General features: G+C 43.2%; 1 protein-coding gene across 4 annotated transcripts in view; it reads left to right on the plus strand.

Moving 5' to 3' along the window:
• Positions 1–19,134, plus strand: part of LOC147117508 (retinoic acid receptor beta-like) — a 334,754-nt gene extending 315,620 nt beyond the window's left edge. For 3 of the 4 annotated variants that reach the window (XM_085988527.1, XM_085988532.1, XM_085988528.1), the window contains 4 exons: positions 7,976–8,180; positions 12,176–12,334; positions 17,578–17,732; positions 18,715–19,134. In XM_085988527.1, the coding sequence (XP_085844653.1) occupies positions 7,976–8,180; positions 12,176–12,334; positions 17,578–17,732; positions 18,715–18,945 (750 nt within the window). In that variant the 3' untranslated portion in view covers positions 18,946–19,134. Of the gene's footprint in view, positions 1–7,975; positions 8,181–12,175; positions 12,335–17,577; positions 18,580–18,714 lie in introns of those variants that run through there. The other variant, XM_085988529.1, reaches the window with a different exon arrangement.
• The last annotated feature ends 495 nt before the right edge of the window (positions 19,135–19,629 follow it).

The raw sequence follows: 19,629 nt of genomic DNA on the forward strand, positions 1-19,629 counted from the left end.
GCATTGAATGGCAGAGCAGGCTCGAGGGGCCGACTGGCCTGCTCCTGCTCCTATCTTCTATGTTTCTATGATTGCAGAGATAGGGAGGGGTGAGGCCATGGAGGGATTTGAAAACAAGGATGTGAATTTTGAAAGCGAGGCGTCGCTTAATCGGGAGCAAATGTAGGTCAGCGAGCACAGGGGTGATGGACGAACCGGACTTGGTGCGAGTTAGGACACAGGCAGTCATTCCTTCCTGAATTGCCTCATCTCTTTCTACTCCCCAACTTTTTTGAAAGCTTGTAAGTGAACCCCACTATGTACCTTGTCCCCTCACTTTGGTTTCTCAATTAAAAAAGGCCCTCATCTTGTTTGGTAAAATTGACTATTCTCACCATGGTTGGTAATGTTCTAATCAGCTCTGCCATTGTGATTGCCAGTTTAATAGGGATCAAATACCTCAATTTCTGCTTTTTCGGTTGCTAATCTATGATCAATAGTGGCTGTGTGCTGTTTGGGTGACAACTGACTTCTTGCAGTTAGTTACATTGCTATTTATTGTAATTTGCAGCACTCCTGCTGTAATACCCATAAGGTAGGGAAAAATCATTTAAGCTGTCCTTGAATACTGAAGGCTGTTTGTTTCCCTTGAAAGCTCATTTACGATCACTATGCTACAAACTGACTGGAGGTAAAATATTTCTGTGCTACATTTCAGTTCTTCACATCACATGTTTAAAGTCACTGAAAGTCAGCAGATAGGGAATAGACTACCTTTGTAATAAAATGAGTAACGTTTTGTGACCACTTTTGTATACAATTACTGGGAATATGCACTCAGGAAGAGTCCATATTAAAGTGTTATTTTGTTTGCAAAAATAAGACAGTTCATGATTATTTTCAGTGTTTGGTATTTACACTGGTAAATGAATAATTAACAGATGAGAATGCAAGCAGGGCATAGAGAACTAAATTAGTTCCTTAAAAGCAAATTACCCTCATATTACACAATAGAAGAGATTTTTATGAGGATGAATGAACAAATTTTTTTTTTTTAAATAACGACTTTGTACTGTACATGTTTGTATCTTGTATGCTGGTGTGCAGTTTGATAAGAGTAGATGTGCATTGACACAAACTCCTGCTCCTCCTGGCCATGCAAAAATAAAGTGAGTGTTTACCTCAAAAGGGCTTCTTCTACTGTTCCACCAGGTTTTACTGAATGGAGCATCCACAGCAGACACCCTGCCCAGTAGACTATTAAAATGCAATCAGGGTTCTATGCACGTCATCAATTTGCATGAATTCATGAAGCTCCTGCCTGATTCAGGGGTGCGCCTCAGCTGTCCATAAAAACATGGGAGGAAGTTTGACGGCGGATGGGAAGTGAGGTGGTGAGTACATCACTACAATTTTAACTCCACTACTGCCTGGTTTGTATAGGGCGGAGGGAGTTAAAATCAGTCTATAATGTTGGAATAGATTCATTCATTTGAGCCCAAAGAGATGGGGCTTCCAGAGGGCCTTCACTCTGGAGGATAGTAGCAGGCTCAATTGGCAGCTAACCAATCCCTGACAGAGACCTGGGGGAGAGTCAGAGGTCACGTCTTTGGCTTCCTGTCAATCTGGGGTACAGGCAACCTGTGGCAAATTTGGAATGGGAAGTTAGGGAGGCAGCGAACCCTCTCGTCCTAAGGTTAGATCCAACTAGTTTCAAGGATGGATAGTCCAAGATGAATTTACTCCATTAACATATCTACTTTGTTATTCTCTATATTACAAGAAACAATTGGGATTAGATTGAATTTCTCTGAAAAGTGTATTTTGTTCATTACTATATAACATGTAAAACTAAGCAGCATGTTGGTTTACAATTGGCCTCATCTCACTACAGTATTTATCAATCTGCCATCCGAAAGATAGGAGAAATGCATGTGAGAGCACGTGAGTATCCAGTACACACAATGAGGGGTTTCATTGTTACGACTCCCAGGTCACGCTATCATATGACTACATATTGGGCAGTAAAAGTAAACTTCTGATTTTGAACCCAATAAAATATCTGGTGTGTATATGAAATTTGCAACAATAGGATCAGTGAAGTTACTCGGTAATCCAGTGACCCTCTAATGCTAAATGTGAGAGCTCTGAGCACTCCTCTCAAATACTCAGTAAATCTGTCTAAAAGTGGAGAAAATTACATACTTGATGTCTGAGTTTTAAATTTATTGGGGAAGTATGGCTCAGACCACAATGAGGGAGTTTATTTCACCCTCCCTTAGTCTTTGCGCCACAATTAATTTGTTTTCACAATGAGGACATAAAGAATAGTTCCAGTGTTACCTTGGTGTAGAGGTTATGTGGTGACCTCAGTAACTGAAATATGTTTGGAACTGTGGACAGCCTACATTTATACAGCATTCATAAATTATTGATATTAATAGGCTCAACATTAATTCAGTGTTTAAGAGGAGGAAAAGTCCATAAATAATCCCTATGATTCAAGTATTATATAGCCAAGCTGTATAATAGGTTTTTTAATATTGTTTCCTCTCTCAGTGGTCTAACAAGGGTTCCCATAAGTCGGCTTGTCCCCTACAATCCAGAACCTGTGCCTTTTCTATACCCTGCCTTCACAGAGATGCATTACCCTTGGGCTAAGAATTACTCACTTGTAATAATGGCCCAGATATTCCGATCCCTACAGGTGGGTAAATCGCTGTGTACCCACCCGTAGGGACATCGGAAATGCCGGTTTCAGGCATGCACAACGCATGCGCTGAAAACCGGCATTTCCGATCTGTCAAGAATGGTCTTGATAGATCCTCCGGCTGCCCGGGAGAAGGGCCTCTGCGGGTGGATAGTTCCGCTTTCTGGAGACCCTCCGCCCGCAGAAAACCCTTACAATTCTTACACCTGGTAAAAGCAGGTGTAAGGCCTGCTTTTACCAGGATAAAAGTTCAAAAAAGTTTTTTAAAAATTCTTCACTAATTTGTCATTTAAAAATACTTTTAAAAAGTTAAGTTTATTTTTAGCCCCATAAAAAACTTTAAATATTTTTTTCAAAAAATTCCATTTTTGTTTAAAATACTTAATTTATTGTAATTTCAAATCATTTTAAAAATGTGATTTTTAAAAAAAAAATTATTTGAAGTTTTACTATGTCTTTGGGGTGATCTCCATTCATATATTTGACAAGTCTTCCTGTCAAGTGTATGAAGGGAGATTCCCTTCTGTGATTGGCTCCCCATGGCCCACGTGATCCCAGGGACACTGCGAACTACATGCACCTCTGGGATACATGGGCCCTGCACACTTGGAGTTTGGAGAGGCCCAGGAGCAGAAGCATGTGCATCCCGGGAACCCTCAGGTAAGGGCGTAGATTTTTCTAGATTGCAGGCCTCCGCCCGCGGGAGGCCTGCGATCTGAAAATACGGGCCAATCTGATTATTGGATTTAGTGTAGGCTTGTATTATGAGATCAAATTGTCTTTCAAATAATGATCATACCCTACAGACCAGGGGGGAAAAATTCAGTATTGTCCCTTTTGGGGCGCCATTATCAGCCGTGCGCAAAGTTTAGCGCCTGGCGCTAATTATCGCATCCGATGGCAAACTTGGCTTTTATCGCCCCTGGAGGTGATTGGAGCGCTAAATCAGGCGCTTCACGCCTGTCTAAAGGCACAAAGGCCGAGGAGCGAGGCGCTACCTCAGAGCGCTGGCGAAGCAAGGAAGGGCAAATCAAAATGAACCTGCATAGTGCTGCTCAGTACCCAAAACTCCTTCACACAGCGTTGAATCTCTCCAGAAGTCTCTCTCTCTCTCTCAGAATGCGTGGTGCAAAAATGTCACCAACAAAAAAAAGCAGGAAGCGGTCGCCTTTAAATAGCGCTCCTCCAATCCCTTTCTGACTGCAAAACGCTCCCCTCAACCTGTCGTTGCTAGCGGCAGGCGGTAAGGCATGGGGTGCCATTCAATATCCGGTCCAGGGCGCTACCGGGGCGTTACGTACTCGACTGACATCACGATCTGCCGGCGCAGGAGATCGTGGCGGTAGTGTTTGGCGCCGCCGCAAAATGTCTAGTTAATTTCGCGAGCGGTGCAAACATCGCCGCGCCCGGGCGCTAGTTGCTTTGCGCCCCATTAGCGCCCTCTTAAGGTGCTAACGGGAGGCGCAAACAACTGAATTTCCCCCCCCAGATGTTTACAGATTAGATTTTAATTTTCAAATAAATATAAATATGAAGTACAATAATCAGCATATATTAAAAGTACAACATATATATATTATATGTATATATATAACCATAGGGGTTGAATTTCCATCGTGGTTTTTCTGATCTGCCATAACTTTGTCGGAAGATCTACAGAAATCCTGGTGAAATGGCAAAGCTGCTGTTTACAGCATTTCTTTGACATCTTCTGGTGAAATTATGGTGGACAATCAGGAGAACACCTCGTGGAAATGCATTTGCATGAGAAAATTGAAATTTGTAAGAACAGCTTCTGATTTAGTTCAAGGGTCTCTCTTAATAATTAACATGGCAAATTCAACTTCTCCATCCTCTGTTGTTGCTCACTAGGCAGGACTGGTTTCTGTGCCACTCTCAAAATAATCACTGTACTGTGAATGCATCTATGCTATTTTCCTCAACTACTCCCTGTGTAGCGAGTACCACATTCTAACCACTCTCTGGGTAAAGAGGTTTCTCCTGAATTCCCTATTTGTTTTTATTAGTGAGTATCTTATATTTATGGCCTCTAGTTCTGGTCTCGTCCACAAGTGGAAGCATCTTATGTCTAAATCACCCTCAAACCTTCTAAACTCAAGGGAATCGTTTTTCGGCACACTTCGCTCGATAACGACGTGACAGTGCAAAAGACTACGGAATTTTAAGCGCAAATTGCGTTCAACACAACTCGAGTTTCAGTGATCTTTTGCAATAGTTTTAAAAACATCGTGCTAGAATCTGGCCCCACCCACAAAACTCATCACACCCCCAGGGTAAATTAATCGCCATTGGGAGTTTCCACTAATTGCACTCATTTGCAGCCCTTTGAGGAAGCTCCAAAAATTAAGCTGGATCTTTTGGTTGCAAGGGCACTAACAGGTACATTTTGAAAGGTTTTGAATTAATTTTACTAAGGAACTGACTACTGTACCCTAATCTAATTAGATAATAGTTTTGTATATTTTCTAGAAGTCATTTTCAGTAATTTAAAATCGGGTTACTCACAGGTGGTGGATTGACACTGATTTAAAATGCTTATTTTTTGGTGATAAACCCATTTTCAGCTCTGTTAATCAAACTTTACCAAGTTACCACTCAAATATATCATGAAATATTTTTTAAAGCAATTTTTTTTTAAATGCTGCCCAATTGCGCAAGTTCATGGCAGATTTTGTGTTTGGCGATATGCAAATGAGTTTGTGTGGAAACTCAGAGGGGGGTGGAAACCCACTACAGGAAACTTTGGTTTATCCGGAGGTTATATGTCCGGAATACTCGATCTAATGGCAAAAATCAGGAGCCGTTTTCTATAAGTTTTTTTAGTTCTCGTTGCTTTTTTTTCCCGTCAGGCACTGCAAGGTCTGTAGCTATAGCAACAGCTTCAGCTAGAGACGCTTGCAGCTGCAGCCGACTGTTTTGAAGCTGTTGCTAAACAACAGGGTTTGTTGATTCACACGGAGCTTTTCAGTTCCGTATCTCTCAACATTAACACTGGTATGTCCGGCACTTTTGATGGTACGGCACCAGCTCGGTCCCGTCAGTGCCGGATATCAGAAAGTTTCCTGTATTCAAAACGGGCGCAATTTGCGCCGGAATTGGCGATTGCGCCCAAAGCAGAATCTCTACCCCACCCTGTTTATGCAACCTGGCCTCATAATTTAACCCTTTAAGCCCCAGAATCATTCTGGTGAATCTGTGCAGTAACCCCTCCAAGGCCGATACATCCTTCCTGAGGTTCAGTGCCCAAAATGATAGCAGTACTCTAAATGGGGTCTACCGAAGGCTCTGTACACTGAAGCATCACTTCCTCACTTTTGTATTCCCACCCCTTGAGATAAAGGCCAACATTCCATCAGCCTTTTGATGACTTTTTGTTCCTGTGCACTCGCTTTCAGTGATTTGTGTACATGGACATCCAAATCTTTTTGCACAGTTCCTAGTCTCTCACCATTTGTCTTTCGTGTGTCCAAAGTGGATGTCCTCACTTCCCCACATTGGACTCCATCTGCCACAGTTTTACCCATTCACTTAACCCATCTATATCCCTTTGTAACTTTCTGCTCCCATCTACACTTTATTGTGCCTCCTAACTTAGTGTTCATCTGCAGTCCTGGATATACAACTCTGTATTCTTCATCCAAGTCATTGACAGATATATGGTGAAAAGCTGAGGCCCCAGTACAGATCCTTGAGGAACACCATTTGTCACATCTGCCAATCAGAAAACATTCCCTTTCCACTCCATCTCTTACCTCTCAACGAATTACCAACCCATATCACAAAATGTTTCATAGCAATAACTTACTTTTGATGGTTGGTAGTTTTGTATAACTGTAGTTCTTCCCCTGGGTGTTCTGCTAGCTTTACCACTGCATTTACTAGTTCTGTAAGAGGATAAGAGGAGGGATAAGAGGGAGAAACATAGAAACATAGAAGATAGGAGCAGGAGTAGGCCATTCGGCCCCTCGCGCCTGCTCCGCCATTCAATGAGATCATGGCTGATCATCCAAATTCAGTACCCTGTCCCTGCTTTCTCCCCATACCCCTTGATCCCTTGAGATGTAATTTTATTTTAGACGTTCATACTATACCTGCCTTTACCCAACCATCTGTGTGCAGGCCAAGGCACACTTATCGTGATGTCAGAAAGATCAGCCTTACGACGATGATTCACAAAAGAGTCAGTGACAGAAGTATAAGGTCTCCTGGAATCAGGCTTTCAGACCAGCTCCAGGACAGGGTCAGCTCTCCCAGTAGCTTTCAAAGCGACCAGTGCTTTGAGTGCTTACACAACTGATTCCTTCCAAGCAACAAAAGGGGATGTCTGACAAATCTCAGAACCAGCAGTGCATCAAGTAGAAGGCAGATGCCTTGTTTAACACATTAAACTCTTTCACTTACCCCACAGAAACCATCTGGCAACATGAGAAAGTACTACACTATTAGCATGTGGCACGTTTCCCCACGTTATGGTAAATATTAGTGGCAAACACGTGGCCCTGACCTACCACCCTTTATTAAGAGAAAGGGGTATCACTCCATTAATGTGCAGTTGGCCTGTGGCCTTGGTCCAGAAACATACTTATGAATGATTGCTTTATTTTGCAGCAATCAATGCTACCACCATTATTTGAAGCCCAGGAAAACTGGTGGATGACTGGTCAGAGACTCAAGTTACCCTCTTCTGCCCTTGAGGTATCCATGAACAAGAGCTAAAGAGCATTACAATCAAACCCACCACCAGGATCAGGGGGTGAGGGCAGGCAATTGTTTCAGCCGCTCCCTGGAAGCCTGATGTCACAAAAGGAGGCGGGTCTGCTATGATAGCGTCATCCACCAAAATTCCTACTTGTCTTGAGTACCCTGCTCCAAATATACTGGCTACTGGCAAGATACCAAAATTCAGTGCTATGCATACCATTCCTCCAACAGTGGCCCAATGGGTATTCATAGACATCTACCCTAACAAGCCTTGTATTTATGCAAGTCCTTATCCTGTTGAAATATCTGTGTTCTTCACACATTGAATTATATTTGATGTGCAGTTATAATTGTTATGTAGGCAGATATAAATAATTTATCACCTGTTTTTTTCTCCAAATTACACAATTATTTCTATCATTTTAAGTGAGATTCATTAAAAAAAATACTTGAGTACCAAACTTCTCATTCTGTTGCTATCTTTTCAGTAACAGTATGTTATTTAGAGAAGCATTACCGATGACGTTAAAAAAAATGAATCAATTTTTTATTTCACACCAACAGATTCTTCGAATCTGCACCCGATTTACACCTGAACAAGACACAATGACCTTCTCCGATGGCCTTACCCTGAACAGGACTCAGATGCACAATGCGGGTTTTGGCCCCCTCACTGACCTTGTCTTTACCTTTGCCAACCAACTCCTGCCACTTGAAATGGACGACACCGAGACTGGCCTTCTCAGTGCTATCTGTCTGATCTGTGGGGGTAGGTCTGTTGACTTCATATTGTGCCTTCTAGAACTGTTTCCTACTCCATCAATCATGAATACTGCATTGCAATTGCTGACATGTGCAAAAGGATCACGAGCTTTAGGAATTCTCAATTTTACAATAAAGCAAATAGAAACGTGGATATACAGGAGTATTACAGGGAAAGGGAATTTTAACTGGACTACAAATATAGCTTTATCGGCATAATGAACAAATTAAAATATAATGGCCTAGAAATTCGCTATCGCCGCGCCAGGTCTTTAGCGCCCGAAATTTAGCGCTCGCCCGGATTCCCGTAGCGCCTGCCTGAAATTCAGTTGCGGCGCCCCAAGACGGAGGCGGGCGCTATTGCAGGGTTTGGCCGCCTCGCTTGGGGCGATGAAAGTCAATTTCAGGCGTCCAGCTGCCGCTGCGGCACCCGATGCGGTGCGGCAGGCTGGGGTACTGCAGGCCTCCTCCTTCTCTTAAGGAGGAGCTGCCTGCAGCCGTGAGATCGCCGCTGGATTCCCCCGGCAAATGAGCCCGGCACCACGGAGAAGTGCCGGGCTCGCGGGAGTCAGACACCAATGCCACGGGGGGGTGGTGCAGGAGTCCGGGGAGGGAGGTGCGGCCGCCGGGAAAGCGGCCGGCCGCCCCTCCACCTTTATGCGCCGGCCTCTCGGAGCTGCAAGGCCCCGTTTTTCAAACGCTGTTTGCGGCCGCTACGGGCGAGGCGGCCGCAACTGAATTTGGCCGTCGGCACGGAATCGCGTTGGAACCGGGGCGCTGCGCACACCGATGACGTCATCGGTGCCGGCGCAGCGCTACCGGCTAACGCCGATTTTAGGGGCCAACTGAATTTCGGGCACTAAAAAACTTCCGGCGCAAACCACTCTTTAGCCAATAAGTGGGCGCAAACGCGACTGAATTTCTAGGCCAATCTACGTAAGATCAAATTTGATAACGTTAAAACCTGTGTTAAGATCAACTTTGCCCAATGTTCTTATTTTCATAAATGGAGATCAGCTGCTCACAGCTGTAAGCTCTCTGGAAATCTGTTCACAACAATGCCCCTGAATTTCCTTGGGCATGTGGTGAAGTTCTAGTGTAAAAGAAACACCAGGGGAGGGAAACTTTCAACTTTCAGCTTCCCGCTGGGTGGGTCAGGTTAAAATTACCCACGAAGGGTATATAATGAGTAGTGTGACAGAGGTCAGGAGTAGGGCTTTCAAATGACAATTCCACAGTGTCCAGCTCCATTCACAACACTCCTCTGACAATGAAGCAGCTCGTGCCAACCTACAGCAGGACCTGGACAACTTCCAGATAAGCGGCAGGTAACATTTGTGCCACATAAGTGTCAGGCAGTGACCATCACGAACAAAGAAAAAGTTCAGCCACCTCCTTCAAAGGCAGGACCAATGCCGAGTCCCCCATGACCAGAAGCTTAACCGAAGCAGCCCTATCAACTCAACAGCAGGGCAGAAGCTGGGTTTTCTGTGATGAGTGGCTCACCCTCTGACCTCTCAAAGCCTCTCCACTTAGTACAAGGCACAAGTCAGGAGTGTGATGGAATACTAACCATACACTCCATCCAAAAAACTTCCAACGTTTCAGGATCCCCGCAAAGTTTGTAACCATTTCGATGGATTCTCGCCAAAGTTATGCTGGTAGTCCACTAGAACAGCCACACATTTTTGGCTCCAGAAATAAAAATACTGATATTTTTATTTTTACAAATTAAAATTAAATCCAGACAATGTTTGAAATACAGAGCAGATCTGATGGTATTTGAAAACAGAAAGTTAGGCTAATGTTACAGGTGCAAACTTTTTGTTAGAAATTTGAAAATTTTCTTATTGTCCCAAGTAACAAAGTCCCCACTGTGTTTGTTGTGATGCTGCCACCTCCTGGTGTTTAGTCCCATGTGTTAAATAAATTGAGATACCTAGAAAAAGAATGAATGAACTTAATTTATATAGCACCTTTCATGACTTCAGGACACCCCAAAGCTCTTCACAGCCATGAAGTACGTTTAAATTGTAGTCACTGTTGTAATGTAGGGAAATGTAGCAGCCAGTTTGCAGTCACACCCAGCCAGTCGACCCTGCAAAGTCCTCCTCACTAACATCTGGGGACTTGTGCCAAAATTGGGAGAGCTGTCACACAGACTAGTCAAGCAACAGCCTGACACAGTCATACTCACAGAATCATACCTTTTAGCCAACTTCCCAGACTCCTTCATCATCTCCCTGGGTGTGTCCTGTTGCACCAGCAGGCGACACAGTGGTACACAGTCAGGAAGGAATGGCTCTGAGATTCCTCAACATTGACACCAGACCCCATGAAGTCTCATGACATCAGGTCAAGCATGGGCAAGGGAACCTCCTGCTTATTACCACCTGCTGCCCTCCCTCAGCCGACGAATCAGTACTCCTCCATGTTGAACACCACTTGGAAGAAGCACTGAAGGTAGCAAGGGCACAGAATGTACTCTGGGTGGGGGACTTAACTGTCCATCACTAAGAGTGGCTCGGTAGCACAACTACTGACCGAGCTGGCCAAGTCCTGAAGGACATAGCTGCCAGTCTGGGCCTGCGGCAGATGGTGAGAGAACCAACACGAGGGAAAAAATGACCTGCCCTCGTCCTCACCAATCTACCTGTCGCAGATGCATCTGTCCAGGACAGCATTAGTAGGAGTGAGCACCGCACAGTCCTTGTGGAGACAAAGTCCCATCTTCACACTGAGGACACCCTCCATTGTGTTGTGTGGCACTACCAGCGTGCTAAATGGGATAGCTTCAGAACAGATCTAGCAGCTCAAACCTGGGCATCCATGAGGTGCTGTGGGCCATCAGCAGCAACAGAATTGTATTCCACCACAATCTGTAACCTCATGGCCCGGCATATCCCCCACTTTACCATTACCATCAAGCCAGGGGACCAACCCTGGTTCAGTGAGGAGTGTAGAAGAGCATGCCAGGAGCAGCTCCAGGCATAGCTAAAAATGAGGTGCCAACCTGGTGAAGCTACAACATAGGACTACATGCATGCTAAACAGCGGAAGCAGCATGCTATAGACAGGGCTAAGCGATCCCACAACCAACGGATCAAATCAAAGCTCTGTAGCCCTGCCACATCCAGTCATGAATGGTGGTGGACCATTAAACAACTAACGGGATAGGAGGCTCCATGAACATCCCCATCCTCAATGATGGTGGAGCCCAGCACGTGAGTGCAAAAGACAAGGCTGAAGCATTTGCAACCATCTTCAGCCAGAAGTTCCGAGTGAATGATCCATCTCAGCCTCCTCCTGATGTCCCCACATTACAGAAGCCAGTCTTCAGCCAATTCGATTCACTCCACGTGATATCAAAAAATGGGTGAGTGCACTGGATACAGTAAAGGCTATTGTCCCCGACAACATCCCGGCTGTAGTGTTGAAGACTTGTGTTCCAGAACTAGCCACGCCTCTAACCAAGCAGTTCTAGTGCAGTTACAACACTGGCATCTACCCGACAATGTTGAAAACTACCCAGGTATGTCCTGTCCACAAAAAGCAGGACAAATCCAATCCAGCCACTTATCGCCCCATCAGTCTACTCTCAATCATCAGCAAAGTGATGGAAGGTGTCGTCAACAGTGCTATCAAGCAGCACTTACTCACCAATAACCTGCTCGCCAATGCTCAGTTTGGGTTCCACCAGGACCACTCGGCTCCAGACCTCACTACAGCCTTGGTCCAAACATGGACAAAGGAGCTGAATTCTAGAAGCGAGGTGCGAGTGACTGCCCTTGACATCAAGGCAGCATTTGATCGAGTGTGGCATCAAGGAGCCCTAGTAAAACTGAAGTCAGTGGGAATCAGGGGGAAAACTCTCCACTGGCTGGAGTCATACCTAGCACAAAGGAAGAGGGTTATGGTTGTTGGAGGACAATCATCTCAGCCCATTTCGTCTTCAAGTCTACAGATTGTCTAATGTGTCTGTTAAAATTAATTTCTTTGTAGACCGCCAAGATCTGGAAGATGCAGGAAAAGTGGACAAATTGCAGGAGCCACTTCTGGAAGCTTTAAAGATTTACATACGGAAAAGAAGACCCAATAAGCCCCATATGTTCCCAAAGATATTAATGAAAATCACAGATCTACGTAGCATCAGTGCAAAAGGTACCACAACAAGATTCTTAATATAACTTTTTTTAATGTTTTTTCACTGCTAGTTAATTTCTTTAAACTACTGGTGTTACTTTTATGAAACTGTTCTTTTTGTATTATTGGGAGTAGTTATTTGGGGTAACAGAGTTAGATTTGGAATGTGTATTCAATTTTGGTCACTCCAGCTCAGGAAGGATATACTTGCCTCGGAGAGCATCCAGTAATGATTTATCAGGATGATGTTTGGGATGAAAGGACTGAGGTACAATGTGACAGTGGGTAAATTTAGATTATATCCCTGGAGATGGTAAGGCTAAGGGGTGATTTGACTGAGTATTTACAATGATGAAGGGAATTGGCGGAGAGGAATCCAGAGCAAGGGGACATAATCTTAGATTTCAAGCTAAACCAGTTAAAAGTGAATCCAGGAAAAAAAGTCTTGACTTGTGCGAATGTGGAATAAGCTACCCTAGAAAGCCACAGATGCAAAAATGAATTGAAATGCATTTAGAGAAAAGGCAGGGAATTGAGATAAAAAGATGGTTTAACAAAGATGGCTGTGCAGGATCCATGGGCTGAATAATCTATTCTTGTTCCTATGTCCCTATTGGCATGAGGTGACAACAGTACCCCAGCAGTGAAAATCTTGAGATGTCAGTTAAGACATTATATGGTAGCCATTACTGTTAGTGATATTTTATGAACATTTAAAGTACTCATACCAAATTCCTCTCTACTATCTTAACAGATCTTCCTCCAACCTGCAGTATTTTTTAAATTTATTTTTTTATTCGTTTATGGGATGTGGGCGTCGCTGGCAAGGCCAGCATTTATTGCCCATCCCTAATTGCCCTTTAGGAGGTGGTGGTGAGCCGCCTTCTTTTGAGAGTGATGTAGTCCAATCTGAAACTAAGGTCTTCAATCTAAACAGAGGAAACTACAAGGGTATGAGGGATAAGTTGGCCATGGTAGATTGGGAGACTACACTAAAAGGTATGAAGGTGGACATACAATGGCTAACATTCAAGGAAATAATGCATAATTTGCAACAAACATATATTCCTCTAGGGTATAAAAACCCAAAAGGAAAAGTGATCCAACCATGGCTAACAAAAGAAATTAAAGCTAGTATTAAGGAGGAAGCTTATAAAGTTGCCAGAAAAAGTGGTTAGCCTAAGGATTGGGATCTTTTTAGAAATCAGCAAAGGGGGACCAAGAAATTGATAAAGAAAGGGAAAATGGAATATGAGCACAAACTAGTGAAAAATATAAAAACAGATTGTAAAAGCTTCTATAGGTATGTGAAAAGGAAAAGACTGGCGAAGGTAAATGTAGGTCCTTTACAGTCAGAGACGGGAGAATTTATAATGGGGAATGAGGAAATGGCAGGGAAATTAAATAAATACTTTGTTTCTGTCTTCACGGGGGAAGACACAAAAAACCTCCCAGAAATACGAAAAAACCAAGGGTGTGGCGAGAATGAGGACTTAAAGAAACTATTATTAGTACAAAAACAGTACTATCAAAATTAATCAGACTAAAAGTCGATAAATCCCAAGGACCGGATGACCTACATCCTAGTGTTTTGAAAGAGGTGGCAATTGGGATAGTGGACGCATTGGTTGTCATCTTCCAAAATTCTATAGATTCTGGAACAGTTCCTGCAGATTGGAGGATAGCAAATGTAACCCCGCTATTTAAGAAAGGAGTGAGAGAGAAAACTACAGACCTGGTAGCCTCACATCAGTAGTTGGGAAAATGCTGGAATCTATTATAAAGGATGCAATAACTGGCCACTTAGAAACTAATAGTAAGGTTGGGCAGAGTCAACATGGATTTATGAAAGGGAAATCCTGTTTGACAAACCTACTGGAGTTCTTTGAGGATGTAACTAGTGGAGTGGACAAAGGGGAACCGGTAGATGTGGTGTATCTGGATTTTCAGAAGGCCTTCGATAAGGTCCCACACAAGAGGCTGGTGAACAAAATTAGGGCTCATGGAATTGGGGGTAATATACTAGCATGGATTGAGAATTGGTTAACAGACAGAAAACAAAGAGTAGGGATAAATGGGTCTTTTTCAGGATGGCAGGCTGTGACTAGTAGGGTACCTCAAGGATCGGTGCTTGGGCCCCAGCTATTCACAATCTATATCAATGATTTGGATGAGGGGACTAAATGTAAAGTTTCCAAATTTGCTGATGATACAAAGCTAGGTGGCAGTGTCAGTTGTGAAGAGGATGTGAAGAGGCTTGAAGGGGATCTCGACAGGCTCAGTGAGTGGGCGAGAACATGGCAGATGGAATATAATGTGGATAAATGTGAAGTTATCCACTTTGGTAGAAAAAACAGAAAGGCAGAGTATTTCCTAAATGGTGAAAGATTGGGGAATGCAGATGTTCAAAGGGACCTGGGTGTCCTTGTACATGAGTCACTGAAAGTGAATGTGCAGGTGCAGTAAGCCATTACGAAGGCAAATGGTATGCTGGCCTTCATTACAAGAGGATTTGAGTACATGAGTAAAGAAGTCTTACTCCAATTATATAGGGCCTTGATGAGACCACACCTGGAGTACTGTTTACAATTTTGGTCTCCTTACCTAAGAAGGATATACTTGCCATGGAGGGAGTACAATGAAGGTTCACGAGACTGATTCCTGGGATGGCGGGACTGTCATATGAGAAGAGATTGAGTAAACTAGGCCTGTATTCCATTGAATTCAGAAGAATGAGAGGGGATCTCATTGAAGCATACAAAATTATTACAGGCTTGATAGGGTGGATGCTGGGAGAATGTTTCCCTTGGCTGGGGAGTCTAGAACCAGGGGCCACAGCCTCAGGATAAAGGGTAGGCCATTCAGGACTGAGATGAGAAGAAATTTCTTCACACAGAGGGCAGTGAATCTTTGGAATTCTCTACCCCAGAGGGCTGTGGAGACTCAGTCATTGGGAATATTCAAAACAGAAGTCGATAGATTTCTGACTAGTAAAGGCATCAAGGGATATGGCGATGGGGCCAGTGAATGGAGTTGAGGTGGATTATCAGCCATGATCTTATTGAATGGCGGAGCAGGCTCGAAGGGCCAAATGGCCTACTCCTGCTCCTATTTCTTATGTTCTTATGTTCTTGAACCGCTGCAGTCCGTGTGGTGAAGGTACTCCCACAGTACTGTTAGGGAGGGAGTTCCAGGATTTTGACCCAGCGATGATGAAGGATCAGCGATATATTTCTAAGTCAGGATGGTGTGTGACTTGGAGGGGAACTTGGAGGTGGTGGTGTTCCCAGGCGCCCGCTGCCCTTGTCCTTGTCCTAGGTGGAAGAGGTCGCGGGTTTGGGAAGTGTTGCCTGAGAAGCCTTGGTGAGTTGCTGCAGTGCACCTTTTAGATGGTACACACTGCAGCCATGGTACGCTGGTGGTGGAGGGAGTGGATGTTTAAGGTGGTGGATGGGGTGCCAGTCAAGCGGGCTGCTTTGTCCTGGATGGTGTTGAGCTTCTTGAGTGTTGTTGCAGCTGCACTCATCCAGGCAAGTGGAGAGTATTCCATCACACTCCTTATTTGTGCCTTGTAGATGGTGGAAAGGCTTTGGGGAGTCAGGAGGTGAGACACTCGCCCCAGAATACCTAGCCTCTGACCTGCTCTTGTTGCCACAGTATTTATGTGCTGGTCCAGTTAAGTTTCTTGTCAATGGTGACCCCCAGGATGTTGATGGTGGGGGATTCGGCGATGGTAATGCCGTTGAATGTCAAGGGGAGGTGGTTAGACTCTTGTTGGAGATAGTCATTGCCTGGCACTTGTGTGGCGTGAATGTTACCTGCCACTTATCAGCCCAAGCCTGAACGTCGTCCAGGTCTTGTTGCATGCGGGCATGGACTGCTTCATTATCTGAGGAGTTATGAATGGCACTGAACACTGTGCAGTCATCAGCGAATATCCCCATTTCTGACCTTATGTTGGAGGGAAGGTCATTGATGAAGCAGCTGAAGATGGTTGGGCTTAGGACACTGCCCTGAGGAACTCCTGCAGCAATGTCCTGGGGCTGTGATGATTGACCTTCAACCACCACAACCATCTTCCTTTGTGCTAGTTATAACTCCAGCCAGTGGAGAGTTTTCCCCCTGATTCCCATTGAATTCAGTTTTACTAGTGCTCCTTGATGCCACACTCGATGAAATGCTGCCTTGATGTCACCTCACCTCTGGAATTCAGCTCCTTTCTCCATGTTTGGACAATTTTATTTCGAACAGTGCCCTTAGTTCTTTCCCTACTGTTGTCAGCAGTAGGTCTGTCTACTGAATCCAATACCAGGAAAGTTCATAATTTCTCTTTAGCAATTCTTTTTTTAAAAAGTTGCTTTTAGAGTTATGATGCTAGTCTGGCTTTTAGAGATACTGCTGCTATTCCGGCCTACTGCAGCTTACTCTGGTCATTTTGAAGCCAGCACCTGCTTTTAAAACCTACATTAAATGTCATGAACCCTTCCCAGTGACTGACTCACACATCTGTTTATCCTATGTTCAAAGGTTGTACAACTTTTGAAGTGTCAAGTCCACTCTACCCTCAGCATAAGCACTCACCGTTACTAACTTATTCACTGCTTTGCAAATGTGGCTTAGATAGATACAAATTCACTTAGATAGTAAACTGAGTGTTAAAAGGAAATATTCTCAAAGAGTCCCATAAAGATGTACCATCTGAGCCACTTTCCAAGTTTGCTTGTATGGCTATTGAAAATTGCTTAGGTCTTTCAGGTCCCACACAATCTCCTCCAGCAGCCAGTGTACTTCCTACAAGAGAAAGATTGAAGCTGCTTCCTCTTGGGAACTTCCTAAAGGACTAAGGGTGCTATATCTTGAGCCTCATCTGATGTGAAAGGCCCTGTGGTTTCCATGAAGTTGTCTGAGGCTACTACTATTTTGCAGCACTGCAAAAAGATTTTTCACGATAAATGTTTCATAACACTGGTCAGGCTACAGTTAGAGCACTGTGGGCAGTTCTGGGTACACTATTATAAAAAGGACATTAAAGCCATTACGAGTGCCCAGGATGATACCAGGGATGAGAAACTTGAGATACTGGAACTACTTTCACTGGAGCAGATAATGTTTAAGGAGATTTTATAGAATTTTTAAAAAGGTGGTCTGAAAAGTATATTTGTTCTAAATTGCTAATGAGTAAAGTTATGCATATAGAGTATAAAGACAAAGTAACAAAGAAAGTTGGCCATGACTAAGAGGAAATCTCTCTCCACATCCAGGTGCAGAACGTGTCATCACACTTAAGTTGGAGATCCCTGGATCAATGCCACCCCTTATTCAAGAAATGCTGGAAAACTCAGAAGGGCATGATCCCCTTGCACCTACAGCAAACACAAGCACAGAAAGTAATGGGAGCAGCAATCAGGCACTAGAAGTAAGCCCCAGCTCCAGTCTGTCTCCCAGTTCTGCAACCAATGGACCAAACAGCCAGGTACCAAACACACAGTGAAATGGCACTGCAGTGACCACAACCATTCCCAAATGTGATATTTTCCCTTTTTGTTCTGAAACATCAAGGCCTGAAGGACCAGGTTGATAAGTGTATATTCAACATTAAAACCGCTGAAGCTGTTGACCATAATGGACTTTTGAGTTTGGGAATACTGAGTCATAAACTGTGTTGGTCAGATTCAGTCCTCCTGGATTGTATGCAGTCAGTTCAAAGACTGATGTCTGGTAAAGTCCATCTGTGTGTCCACTATTGCATGCTGGGAAGAAGCTGTGGAAAATGATGTAGAACTCTGATTATTACTTTATTTTGCGGAGTTACTCCTCGATGTATTCTAAATTTCTATGCTGGAGTTTCTGGTGCTTTCTCATTGCCTTGCATATCATGTTTAAATACATACACCAAGTTATGGAACAAAGCCTAAGTACATAAGTCAGATGAGTTATGGTTGTAGGATGCTCTGGTTTAGACAATATGGGTCATTCATTATTATTCTTAATGCTACTGTTGTATTTTCCTGCATTTCTTATTCAAAAAAGCCTAAAGGTTGGAATTCTATCCTCAGTGCACCAGCATTCAATTTTGTCAAATAAACAAGGACATATTTCCACCTCTTTTTGCAATGAAAAATAAAGTTTGATATTTTAATTTTTTTAAATGCTAGCACTTTGTGCTGGGAGTGATTGTTTCCCACTGGCACACAGTTAGCCTACACTACCATGTTGTTTGTATGAGTGTTTACAGTTCACAGGCACTTAAATAAGTGATTTTTTTTTAAAAAAAAGCAATTCTCTGCATACAGTTAGTCAGAACATAATATTTTTTTGTGGTAGGGTTCGCCCGTTGCCTATTGGTTTTGTACTAGCATACAAAGCTAGTAAAAATGTTTTTTTTATTATTATTTCAGCTGTGCAAATTCATTTCATGTTCAGCAACATATCAAGAGGTAAGTAAAGTGCTGCATGTTGTTTGCAGTAAAGATAGCCTCCAAGGCACGACACTTTTCAGTGTTATTTTGTTGTTTTATTTGCTTGTACATGAGCCAGTAAGTAAATTTCATCTGGTGGCTGACACACCTTATATCTCTCTGCAGAAGTGTGTATCTATTGTAGATTCGTTCTTGAGTACAGTAATTTGAGTTTATTGAATCATTCTTGTAGTGTCTGAAGCACTAGTGGAATGTTGTTTTCTAGCATTAGGACTGCTCTGTACTTTTACTGGCTCTGTTTGTACATTGAGATTGTTTAACAATGCTTTCTATGTTCATATACTGGTTACCTTTTCCATCAAGTTTCCTGGCAAAAGAATAAAGTATATTTATTTTAAAGTGTGCTCTGGAGTTATTTTTTCCTGCAACGCTCAATACATTTCATCATAAAACTTGCACAGATTGGAGTTGTTGATAACCAGAGTTAAATAAACACAATCAACAACATTGTTTCCATTAACTAGATATTTTAAGTAATGCACTTAGATACTATTGCCAACATATAGAAAATATTAATGTGGATATGGAGCTTAGATACATAACTTGTGATTTTAGAACAGTTGTTACCTCATTAGAACAAGTTTCATTTTCCAGCAGTTAACTTTTTCCCCTTTCTCCTTTCCTCCCCAGGAGGTACTAACTCAAGCTCGGGTACAGTTCTGTGGTTCTGACAAACGGTCTACACCTGAAACGTTAACTCATCTGTTCTTTCCAGAATTTTCTGTTTTTGTTTCAGATTTCCAGTATTTGCAGTTTTATCTCTTTTTGTTTTTTCATTTCCTGGTTGTTGGTGGTTCGCTGGTACTTTGTTAATTAGCTATTCCTCATGTTTGA

Source organism: Somniosus microcephalus, chromosome 5 (assembly GCF_052327205.1).
Source record: "Somniosus microcephalus isolate GS21.2 chromosome 5, FLI_Smic_1.0, whole genome shotgun sequence".
In the NCBI taxonomy this organism is placed as follows: Eukaryota; Metazoa; Chordata; class Chondrichthyes; order Squaliformes; family Somniosidae; genus Somniosus; species Somniosus microcephalus.